The 12,639-nt window shown below is 45.5% G+C and overlaps 1 protein-coding gene across 5 annotated transcripts in view; it reads left to right on the forward strand.

The window, feature by feature from the left end:
* The window catches only part of MAPKBP1 (mitogen-activated protein kinase binding protein 1), a 139,583-nt gene that overhangs the window by 69,212 nt on the left and 57,732 nt on the right, over positions 1-12,639 (forward strand). For all 5 annotated transcript variants that reach the window (XM_035111943.2, XM_035111951.2, XM_035111968.2 and 2 more), the window contains 2 exons: positions 9,645-9,707; positions 11,242-11,299. In XM_035111943.2, coding sequence (XP_034967834.1) covers positions 9,645-9,707; positions 11,242-11,299 — 121 coding nt within the window. The remainder of the gene's footprint in view (positions 1-9,644; positions 9,708-11,241; positions 11,300-12,639) is intronic.

Below are 12,639 nucleotides of genomic sequence, written 5' to 3' on the forward strand. Positions count from 1 at the left end.
TGTCCTTCTTTCTTCCTCCCCCCCCCCTTTTCAGCGATCCTATTTTCCTCTCCCCCCCCCCTGCACTCTGGGGTCTGATTAAACGAGAAGGAAGTTTGGGAGTGGAGGCTGCGAAGCTCTCCCTTTAAGAGGCAGCCTGCAACCACAAATTGTTGAAATTGTCATTGCAGGCTGCCTCTTAAAGGGAGAGCTTCACTCCCACACTTCCTTCTCATTTAATCAGACACCGGAGCACGGGTGAGCGAGGCAACCGAGCAGGGAGGGGACGTTTGAGGAAACCCTTCTTGGAGTGGTTTAAAGCCACAGCGTCCCCTGGTAAAAGGCTGAGATTTCTTCACCAGCCCTGTTTACTTGCTACAGCCTTTCGCCTTCTTCCCCCAGTGTCCTGCCAGGTTGGCCCCTGATCCTGTTATGGCACTTAGGTCTTTTATTGGGCAGATGATGAGACAACTTTATAGGGACAGGAAAAGGCTGGATCTTCCTGAAACTTTTTCTTTCTTTCTTGGCTTTCACGGGGTGGGTGGGGAGGATGAAAGGGTGTCGTTTCCTCCCTGTCACACAGCCTTTCACGCGATCGTGGAGAGTGACGCTGCCCCGTCAAGAAGGGGGACGCAGCTGGCCCCCCTCTTTCCCTCATCCCCCCCGCCAATATTTCATATTGTGTCTTCCGGGGGAGGGTCCCACACGATATATCTGCGCTTTTGGGCTTAGTCACAGGTGCATCGGTGATAGCAGCACTCCCGGGTGAGGGCAGGGCGCCGACTCTCTTCTCCTAGAATGTGAGAATTGGTGTTTTCTAGGCAGTGCCATCTGAAGTATTCTTATTCTTCCCCTGTGCACCATCAGTTCACTAAAGCATGAGACTCATTAATCTCAGGGAGTCAAGGATTCGAGCCCCACGTTGGCCAAAAAGAATCCTGCATTGCAGGGGGTTGGACTAGATGACCCTGGGAGTCCCTCCCAGCTCTATGATTCTATCCATGTATTCTGAATTAAGTGATCAGGCATTGCTAATGTAATCGTCTAACTGCAGTCACTGAACCCTCCTGTCCAAACTGTTCTAAGGCTGCACCTCCGCTGCCCTTAGTACACAAGTTAAACATTATGTCTTATCATTAAAAGCATTTCTTTCTAGAGAGAGAGAGAGGGAAAGCCGCAGCCCCGCTGCTCCTCTCACATATCTTCTAGCGCCCGTTATTGAACGGGCTGAAATACACTAGTTTACATATACTCTGCTGCCACCCTCACTTCCTTATACATGCTGTCTGTTGAGCAATCTTAGGTAACCTCATTTCAAGTTCCCTCTTAGCAAACATGGCACATCCTTCCACATTCTGAAGCTCTCAAGATTTCTCTTCCCAGACTGGTGTCTTATTTCTTGCCTCCAATAATTAAAAGCATACTGGTACTGGTGAGTTCTTATGAGCTAATTATTAACTGATCTCTAGTCTACTTCACCGCCTTGTTCATCCAGAATTCTGATTATTGGACTTTACTCTTATTACTATTGGTAATATTACAGCTACTGGTACCACTTCCTATGTCTGATCCTTGGTCTTTTGACCCCAGCCTTGTCCACTCTGCCTAGCAGCAATTCTTCAGAGCCTCCTGCATAAGACTTTCACATCACCTGCTACCTAACTGTTTAATTGGCAATGCAGTAACTGAACCTGGTTTTTTTGCATACAAATCATGCATCCCACCACTGGGCAACTGCCCTTTCTTACACACTAAAAAGGTAATGTTGCATTTTAATACTGTTAACAGCACCAAGAACCAGTAGGATGTGCAGAATCCAATTAAAAATATTGAGCCTATTTTGGCAAAGTTAAAGGCTGTTAATACCCATTGATTTTAATGTTTAAAACTAACCTAATTTTTAAAATGTCTACCATTTGCATAAATATACCTTAAAAATATTCAGTGTCTCAGCTAAGCAGTGCATTTTATTCATTATGACTGTTTTTCTAGACTTGAATGACAGTCAGCACAACTAGATTATTGTGCTTAGTTTTAGGGTTCTAGAGGAGTTCCAAGTACTGCTATCTAAGGGGTCCAACTTTGTTTCCAAACATGGACATCCTTCCTCCCCCCCCCAATATGTTATAGACACTATGTAAGGCTACTTATTGAACCTCCAGGTTGTTCCCATTGACCTTTTTTTTTTTTAGTCTATGGCACAGATCTCCGAAACAGGAAATGAGACAACTTGGCAGTTAAAAAAACTTCAAATTACTAATCCTTTCTTCTGGCTGCAGGTACTTTCTCTAATATTCATGAATGAGCAAATCCTTTTTGAATGAAAAAGTCAGGTTTTGAAACTGAAAAAGTCAGGTTCCGAGCTTCCGGGTTCAGCGCCAGCGTCGATCGGCGGGGCTTCGTCTCGTCTCCGAGACGGCCCGTCTCTGCTAGGAGTGGGGAGGGCAGCGAGAGCGACGCTGCGCCCCTTAGAACCTCGGGAAGGGCGTCCCGAGGGCAATTTGCTCGGCACAGACCCAATCCGGACTCCCCAACTCTTCGGCTAGCTCTAATAAGAGCTCCGGAGCGAGGAGGGTAGAAGTCGCGGGGGCCATTTTGAGCGGCAACGTTATTCTAGCAGGGAGAAGCTTCAAGCCGAAGGCGGAGAGCGCTGGATTCTTCCGAAAATAAAACGATTGGAAAAGACTGTAAGTAATCTCATGATTTGGATTATTATAAAACAATTTGGATCTGGGAGAGAGGGGAGAAAAGAGGAAGCCACCCCCCCCCCACGGCAACAAAAGAGACAGTAAATAGAAACCCGAAGCCATAAACAGAAGATTTACAATTCAAAGGATCCCTCAAAGGCATCAAAGAGAATCTCCCCTTTGATGCAGGGTGAAAAGGGGAGAGAGACTGTGGTTTATGACTGCCCTGCAATAAGAGGTACAGCCTAAGAAAAAACCTTTCCACTCGGGAGCCGGCAGCCCAGACAACCCAGTGAGTTGTCAGGATTTATAAGTCAAATTTTACTTCACTTTGTATTTCTGGACTTTGTGGAATTTCTTTTTTGGCTTAAGTGTTTGTGAAATGTGAGTTCGAACTTTATTGTCAATAAGACTTGAAGAATGCAGCCAGCTTGTTAAAATGGAGTCGAAAAATAAACTGTGATCATATTCCACCCCACGTGACAAGTTTTGACCTTGGCAGGACTGAAATATGTCAACAAAAAAGTGTTCCCCTGAGTTCCAGCGGTCTGTTTTGACCTTAATGTGGGAAACAAGAATAGAGTTATGTCAAGAGGAGACACGACGGCAAGAGTTACAGGAAAAATTCCAGGAGGTGATGGCGGAATATGATTTTTTAGGAGATGAAGCTTTTGACACTGAAAAAGATGAATGTGAGAATGACAATGATGGGGAAGGAAAAGAAGAAGATGAGGATTGTGATGATTCAACACAAAATGAAGCACACCACGAAAAAAATGATGACTCTACTCTACAAAAAGTTGGATGGAGTGCCCTGCTTTTGAGGGGGGCACGATTGGTATCATTGGAACTCCAGAACGCCCACAGGGAAGAAGGAAAAAATATGCAGAGAAGAGAAGAAATTCAGGGGTCCTGTATGGTGGCCTGGATGACAAAAGACTGTAAACAGGGGGTGGGGTGAAGGGAAAGTGATGTTGTGATTAAGGATGGATTAACAGGTTTATAACTGGTCTGCTGATTTTGGAATTTGCTGGATTGGGGGGGGAAGCCGGCAATCGGGGATGTAAGGTTAAATTGAGAATAGTTATAGTTTTAAAAGTGAATGGATTTTGGAAAATGTGAAAATATGGAGGCTTATAGAGGGAGAAAAAACAAAAAATTAGGCACGGGAAGAGAAAATGGGAGTTTGATTTCTCAGTGATTTGAATATTAGATGAAAATGTTAACAATTGATTTATAAGTTGTATAAGATGCAAAGGTGTATTTTTATAAAGTAAGAAACTGTTGCAGATGATAAAAAAGGGATGAAAACCGGGGAAGGGGGGGGAGGGGAAGCCCACAAAATATGGTTTTACAACTATGAATGCAAGAAAATTTTTTTGTTTTGTATTGTTTTTTCTTTTTTCTTTTTTCGCCCTTTCTTTTTTTTCCCCTTTTTTCCTATTTCTATTTTTCTCTTTTTTTTTTTTTTGGTATGACAATAGATGGTTGGATGGATGTCCTCCTGCGTACTGCCCTGGTTTGCTGGAGCTCCCTGGTGGCAGGGGGGGGCTTTGGGGTCAGGGGAGGGGGGGGAGGACAGAAACCCAAGCATAAAATGGACCATCTCTGACTGTTCACATACATGGGATACTTCTGTGGCAGGGGAGGACCCATGTGGGTGGGTAGGAAGGAGGTGGAAAAGGGGTTTAAGTATGTACCTTTTTTTTGCTTTTTTGTATTTTGTAAAATTAATAAAAAGTATGTTCAAAAAAAAAAAAATGAAAAAGTCAGGTTCCAGATAGATAGATAGATGATAGATAGATAGATAGATAGATAGATAGATAGATAGATAGATAGATAGATATACTAAAAGAGCAGCTACGCTGGTGATGCAGGAGAGGATTGCCATTGTCTAATAAACACATTTTATTCTGCTACTGATAACTGGGGACTAGTTTGAATACATAATAAATTGATGAGTAGAATCTTGTTATAGACTACTAGTGTATTTCAGCCCGTTCAATAACGGGCGCTAGAAGATATGTGAGAGGAGCAGCGGGGCTGCGGCTTTCCCTCTCTCTCTCTCTAGAAAGAAATGCTTTTAATGATAAGACATAATGTTTAACTTGTGTACTAAGGGCAGCGGAGGTGCAGCCTTAGAACAGTTTGGACAGGAGGGTTCAGTGACTGCAGTTAGACGATTACATTAGCAATGCCTGATCACTTAATTCAGAATACATGGATAGAATCATAGAGCTGGGAGGGACTCCCAGGGTCATCTAGTCCAACCCCCTGCAATGCAGGATTCTTTTTGGCCAACGTGGGGCTCGAATCCTTGACTCCCTGAGATTAATGAGTCTCATGCTTTAGTGAACTGATGGTGCACAGGGGAAGAATAAGAATACTTCAGATGGCACTGCCTAGAAAACACCAATTCTCACATTCTAGGAGAAGAGAGTCGGCGCCCTGCCCTCACCCGGGAGTGCTGCTATCACCGATGCACCTGTGACTAAGCCCAAAAGCGCAGATATATCGTGTGGGACCCTCCCCCGGAAGACACAATATGAAATATTGGCGGGGGGGATGAGGGAAAGAGGGGGGCCAGCTGCGTCCCCCTTCTTGACGGGGCAGCGTCACTCTCCACGATCGCGTGAAAGGCTGTGTGACAGGGAGGAAACGACACCCTTTCATCCTCCCCACCCACCCCGTGAAAGCCAAGAAAGAAAGAAAAAGTTTCAGGAAGATCCAGCCTTTTCCTGTCCCTATAAAGTTGTCTCATCATCTGCCCAATAAAAGACCTAAGTGCCATAACAGGATCAGGGGCCAACCTGGCAGGACACTGGGGGAAGAAGGCGAAAGGCTGTAGCAAGTAAACAGGGCTGGTGAAGAAATCTCAGCCTTTTACCAGGGGACGCTGTGGCTTTAAACCACTCCAAGAAGGGTTTCCTCAAACGTCCCCTCCCTGCTCGGTTGCCTCGCTCACCCGTGCTCCGGTGTCTGATTAAATGAGAAGGAAGTGTGGGAGTGAAGCTCTCCCTTTAAGAGGCAGCCTGCAATGACAATTTCAACAATTTGTGGTTGCAGGCTGCCTCTTAAAGGGAGAGCTTCGCAGCCTCCACTCCCAAACTTCCTTCTCGTTTAATCAGACCCCAGAGTGCAGGGGGGGGGGAGAGGAAAATAGGATCGCTGAAAAGGGGGGGGGGAGGAAGAAAGAAGGACAGGGCGGGGGAGGTTCAAGGAGGTGAGAAAGCGAGCGAGGCAACGGAGAAGGGAGTGGAAATTACAATGGCAATTTCAACATTGCAGGATGGCATTCCACAGCTCTCACTCTTCCCCTCTTGTTCACATCGGCAGACTGAGGATGCCGGCGCTAGAACATCCCGGGGTTGCCGGCTCTGTCGGTTGGGGGGGGAGGGAGAAGCAATCCGATCCTCTGCTTCTCCCTGCCCCCACCTGACAGAGCCAAATGCCGGCTCTGTCGGGTGGAGGGAGGGAGAAGCAATCCTATAGGGACAGCGGGGTTTACTGCTGTGTAAGCGGACAGAGAATTGTACTGTTGGCAAAAGACGTGCTTCTTCTCTCCCGCCCGCTCCTTCAAGGCGCCCCTTGGAAGGAACTTCCTCGCTTGGAGCAGCAGTTGGCGGCCAGGGAAACGGTAGGTGGGGGGGGGAGAGAGCGCGTGCGTGTGCGCGTTCTGTCTCTCCGTCCAATCCCTGTGTCTCTGGGGTACATGCGCAGTACCCCAGGGACACACGGGACACAGGGACTGGACGCAGGGACACTTGCATATTATTATATAGGATAAATACAACCTGAGCTGGGTGGAGCCGGGATTTCCAGCATTCACATCTCAAGAGGTGCTTGCTTCCTACGGAAGCGCAGCATTGGATTCAGAGGCAGCCAGGCAGCCATCTCTGTGTCTGCTGCAGTCAGCCTGAATGGCTTCTGTCCCATTGCTTCTTTTTCTCACAAACTCTTGCCAAATGTGACTTCCCTTTCCGCTTATGTCATTGCCCACTACGGTATAATCCTGGCAGCCTTCCCCTCTGTCCCTGGCATGGGCATAGCCAAGGAGGCGGCTGCCCCACCCCCCAAATCAAGTAAATCAATAAAAATACTGAACTGACGTTCTGCCCCCTAACATGAAGTCTGCCCCCCAACATAAATCCTGGCTACACCATGGTCCCTGGCAGGGTCTTCTGCCTTGTGAATGGCTTCTGTTGGTGGGTTACCGGTAATTACTGGCCATGACTTATCCCCAGCCAGTTATGTTAAACCCGGCTGGCTTGTTATTTCTAAACTTATCCACGCAGTGTGGAGCACAGTTTTACTCAAACCTTGATTGATTCTAAATTTTACTAATTCCAGGAATTATGGGTGCCCCTGCACCCACAAACTCTGGGGCCCGAACACATACAGCAATAATTTTTAAAAGCTGCCAAGTGACAAGTTCTACAGGTGAAGCATTTCCAAGGACAACAATGCAATGGGGAAAACTTCACCAGTAATATTTCTGCTTGCCCCACTTGGGAACATAGCAAGGGGAAAAAAGAGAGGTGTCAGCAGATTGGGAGAGAAGAAACTTGGCCACAGTAGTAAGCTGTTGAAGGAGGAGCTTGGGGGAAGAAGGTTTATAGTGAGAGATGACTTGAACCAAGACAGAGAAGCAGGCCTAGCAAGGGAGAGAGCAAATCAGAAAGTAGGACTAAAGCCTAGAAAACCACATGATTTGCAGAATGTGAGAGAAGGAGAAAGTGTGGTGGGGAGAGGTGCAAAGAGCTGCTATTATTGAATGAGTCACATCCCATGTAACTGTGATTCTGACGTCTGATTCCTTACCGTTCCGTTCCTATATTTAACTTTAATGAGAAAACACAACCTTCCCCTCCTTTCATTCTTTCCAGAGCTGATGCTTTAGCTTTGTGTTATTTTGGGGGAGCTCCCATATCCCACCTTTATCTTCCTCACCCTCCTCTCTCTCTCTCTCTCTCTCTCTCTCTCTCTCTCTCTCTCTCTCTCTCACACACACACACACACACACACACACACAACCCAGTAGGTTGTGTATACAGGCATACATTGTTTCAGATGGGAACCCGTTATGGAAGTACACTCACTTCATTTCAAGCAAATATACCATAACCGTATTCACTGGGTGTAAAGGAAACCTGTCCCTCTACCCCCACCCCACCCCAATTTTGTGACAAAAGCATTATTTGTGCAATTCTTGTTGGCTGGCCTTTGTGTCAGTCACAGAGCCACTCCTGCCCTTCCTCAGAGCATGTAAAATGGATATTTAATTATTTTTCTTTCTTTTTCTATCTAGCTGTTTTATTTTACCTGTAAGCAGCTTTGAGTCCCTGACAGGGAAACAGGTGGAGTACAAACCAACCAACCTACCATAATAAAGTGGGGGGAAATGTATGAAATAATTGGGGATTTCCACATGGCAGTTTATTGTGGTCTTGGGGCTGCTCATGCAGCCACACAGAGTTGTCCTCATCAAAACACCATCCTGTGTTATTTGATCCGCACTTGCTAGGCGGTGTCCAGTGTCCTTATTCCATTAGCATTTGCACAACAGAACTCCCTTGGTTTCCCACATGTGCACCCCACACCTTTCCCAAATCTGCTCTGGAGGGTTGGTGAAATCCCCAGAACGGATTTGGCAGGGGTGGGGTGGGGGGTGGGGAGGTGGGGGAGCCCCATTGCCCAAGAGTAAATCCTCACACTGACAGGCTTACTGCCTCTTTGGATACAAGCCACCTTTTCTGTGGAAAATCTGATAAGTAGCAACAACAGAGAACCAAAGGGTGTGTGTGTAACATTTTGATGTGGTGGGTGCTTTGTGGGTGCTAAGAAAAATCTGCATCTATGGGAAGCAGCAAGCCCTCAGTAAACTGCACCGTGGGGGCTCCCTTGAACAAATGCTTCAGCAGAGAACCATGTGTGCCCTCCTTGGAAGAGCAGGCCTACAATGCATGCACCTGCTGCTGTTTCTGTTGGTGTCTTTGTACAGCCACAGTGGCTAATCTAGAACATTCCTTGGCAGAGAATTCTGAGGTGTCCCCATTTCCTTGCTTTCTGAGAGCTCCTGGGAATTGCTGTGTGTGGGATCTCACACCTACTTTCTTTCCCTTAAAAAGTAATCCTGTAGCTGGCTTTGCAATCATGGACGTTGCCAGAATTTTTGTTGGGGGGGAGCAGAACCTCAGTTTGCTATATCTTTTTATTGAATTTTATTGACATAGTGGGGCAGCTGCCCCTCCCTGCCCCCCCGCTATACCTATGTTTGCAATATTTGGAGAAGGGAAAGGAGCATTTAAGCATTGTATTTTGTGATTGGTCTCTCCTGTCAGTGGAGGCTGTCTTTCAGAAGAGAACATGAAATAGCTTGTAGGTGTGCCACCTTAACCTTTGAGTGAAAATGTTTGAAACTGTACAAAAAGCCAGTAGCTGCATCTGTAAATAGCTTGCACACACACATTGGAGAAGACAACAGACTTCTAGTGCATTATGGCAATGACCCTCCAGTACTGCCAAGAGCAGTTTCAATATATGGCCTTTAAATTTGACAAGTGGCTAAGCTTGGAAGGTTGGTTCTAATAATTATAACACAGCTTCCTGGGAACTAGATTTTGTTAAAGGAGCTGGCAGTGGCAGCTCTGTGAAGGGCAAACTACACTTCCCAGGATTCTTTTGGGGAAAGCAATGTGATTTAAATATATGGTATGCATGCAGCCCCAGTTTGAACGTAACACAAGGCAAAGGCCAAATGTGTGGGTTCCCAAACCATAACTGCTGTATTCCTTCCCTTTGTCCTGCTGTGCGAGACTAAGCTTTGGTTTGGCTTAGAGTTGCATCAAAATTTGGGCTTATCCCAGAAGAATAAAACCTGGTCTTAGCCCAGAAGAATAAAAGAGAACAGTTTTCAGTGACTGCGGTCACAAAGGTATTGTGTACATTTTCTCAATTTTGAAAATTCTTATTTTCTAGGTGTGTTGTCGTGTTATTCAACCCCAGGAAAAATAAGCAACATCATATTCTGAATAGTTCCAGGTAAGCGAAACCCAGAACTCTGAGTGGTGGTTTGTCCAATTTTTTGGAAGGAAAATGCAGGAGCCCCTTGAACAACAACAATAATAATCAATAATTTTTATCATTTATATGCTATTTATATTATTTATATGCTCCAAATTTTTTATATGCTATAATATTATTTTATTATTTATATGCTACCCATCTGACATTCTGGTTGACTTCCAACAAAGTAATAAAACACAAAAAACCCCTCAAACATAAAAAACTTCCCTGGACAGGGCTGGCTTCAGATGTCTTTTAAAAGTCAGGTACTGGGTATATTTCCTTGACATCTGATGGAAGGGCGTTCTACAGGGCAGACATGACTGCAGAGAAGGCCCTCTGCCTGTTTCCCTGTAACTTCACTTTTTGCAGTGAGGAAACCGCCAGAAGGCCCTCGGCGCTGGATCTCAGTGTCTGGGCTGAATGCTGGGGGTGGAGAAACTTCTTAAGGTATACAGAACCAAAGCCGTTTAGGGCTTTAAAGGTCAGCACCAGCACTTTGAATTGTGCTTGGAAACATACTGAGAGCCAATGTAGATCTTTTAGGACCAGTATTACCGTATATTGTCCTGGTGGCTGCTCCCAGTCACCAGTCTGGCAGCTGCATTCTGGATTAGTTGTAGTTTTTGAGTCCCCTTCAAAGGCAGCCCCATGCAGAGCACATTGGAGTAGTCCAAGAGGAAGATAACCAGCACATGTGCCACTCTGGTGAGACAGTGTGCAGGCAGGCAGGGTCTTGGCCGGCATAACAGATTGAGCTGGTAGACAGCTGCCCTGGATACAGAATTGACCTGTACCTCCACAAACAGCTGTGAGTCCAAAATGACTGTGCACTTGGTCCTTCAGGGGCATGCACAGTTACCCCATTCAGGACCAGAGAGTCCCCCACACCTGCCTACTCCCTATCCCCCAAAACAGTACAGAGAAGTTTAAATGACTTCTTACATGATACCAATAGTTTTAAATTGTTCAAGGTTCCTCTGCAGGTATAGGTGTTAAGAACAGCACCAAAAAACCCGTTAACAGAATATGTTCTTACGTGTCCAGGCTATGCTGCTGTTTCTGTCATAATGTGTTATGAAATTATCCAGGCTGTTGTTCTGGATAGAACCCCTCTTTCCTCTGGGCATGGCTCCTTATCAGATTAACGGCTCAAATAAAGTTAGTTGGCAAAGTATCCAGGAGAGAGAGACTATCGGCTTCACATGGATGCATAAGGAATTCTTCCATGTTTATTTTGCACACCCATACCTGCAGCCAAACTTTAAAGCATGAAAAGCTTTAAAAGCCACAATTTGTTCTAGTATGTCGTAACTCTTCAGCATCTCACAAATTCAGAGCGCAACGTTTGGAATTACTTAACACTGTTAAGCTCACCTGGCAAAGACTGTCTTGGCTATGTTTTCATTCACACAAACCCACTTACATGTTTTTGTGGGAGTTGAAAATTCCTCAGCTCTTCACCCAGTGTCAGTACTGTTTCACAATAAGCTCTCCTCTCTTTATACAGAAAGACTATTACAGCCCTTGCTTTTTCTCCTGATGGAAAATACCTGGTTACTGGAGAGGTAAGTGATGGTGACTGACAGCCTAACTGCTCATATAGGAAGCTGATAGGCCAGTGTGTTTAAGAGCGGTAGACTCGTAATCTGGGGAACCGGGTTCGCGTCTCTGCTCCTCCACATGCAGCTGCTAGGTGACCTTGGGCTAGTCACACTTCTTTGGAGTCTCTCAGCCCCACTCACCCCACAGAGTGTTTGTTGTGGGGGCGGAAGGGAAAGGAGATTGTTAGCCGCTTTGAGACTCCTTCGGGTAGTGATAAGGGGATATCAAATTCAAACACCTCTTCTTCTTCTTCTTCTTCTTCTTCTTCTTCTTCTTCTTCTTCTTCTTCTTCTTCTTCTTCTTCTTCTTCTTCTTCTTCTTCTTCTTCTTCTTCTTCTTCATGGTCCAGAGATACAAATGCCTCCTTCTCACAACTATCCCAACAGACTAAAAAGGCTGGATTTGTGTGAGGCATTTTCCTGTCCTCCCAGAATGAAGAAGAAGAAGGCGGCCCTGGCTCCATTAAAGAGTTGTCTGATGGGAGTGAGGGTTGCGTGGGGAATAGCTAGTATCGAAGGGTGCTTTCTAAAACTTTCAGAGCAGGAAAGATTTGCATTTTGAAAGCAAACTGCTTCTCTCCCAGTAAATGCTGGAAGATTCTGTCTGAAGAGTTGGAGGAGCTGTGTGAGCATCCATAATGTGTGGCTGGGATCTGGGAAGAGCCAATTTTTAGTGGCAGATCATATTTTTCACCTATAGGAGGTTCTGTCTTACAGGATAAGATTATAGGATCTTACATGGAAACCCTGGAAAAGACCTCTCCAATGCTGGAGATCTACTGTTCCCTAGACTCATATTTTGACCCAGATGTCCTGTTAGTCTGACTCAGTATAAGGCGTCTCCTTATCTTATTAGGAAAATATGTCCATGTGTTTAGATAAAAAAAGGGATAAGTATCCCCCTCTCTCCCAAGGGTGGGGGAATAGGAGGGGTATTTCACATTGAGAAGATATGATTATCTGATTAAAAGATCCATAAGGGAACTGCCAGTGTGTTACAATTTGGGCAAAGCATTTAAAGAGGAAACCTGCATGAGCTCAGTTGCTTATCTGGTCTCAGTAGGTTTGCTTTTAAAACTATTTTCTAGGGAGTGAAGATCAGACATTTGGACAAATGAAAGCACAGATTGGATTTGCAGGGTGGGAGTTAGCTGAGGGCCCTTAAACATGCCTCTCCCCACCCCTTATTCGTTCAAGGGAGAAAGTAGAGGAAGTCGACCAAAGGTCCTGGTTGCTGCTTTCCTCCTTGGATTTCACCCCTCGGGATACAAAGAGAACAACGTTAACAGTCTTACTTAATTTTT

Source organism: Zootoca vivipara, chromosome 1 (genome assembly GCF_963506605.1).
Source record: "Zootoca vivipara chromosome 1, rZooViv1.1, whole genome shotgun sequence".
Classification (NCBI taxonomy): Eukaryota; Metazoa; Chordata; class Lepidosauria; order Squamata; family Lacertidae; genus Zootoca; species Zootoca vivipara.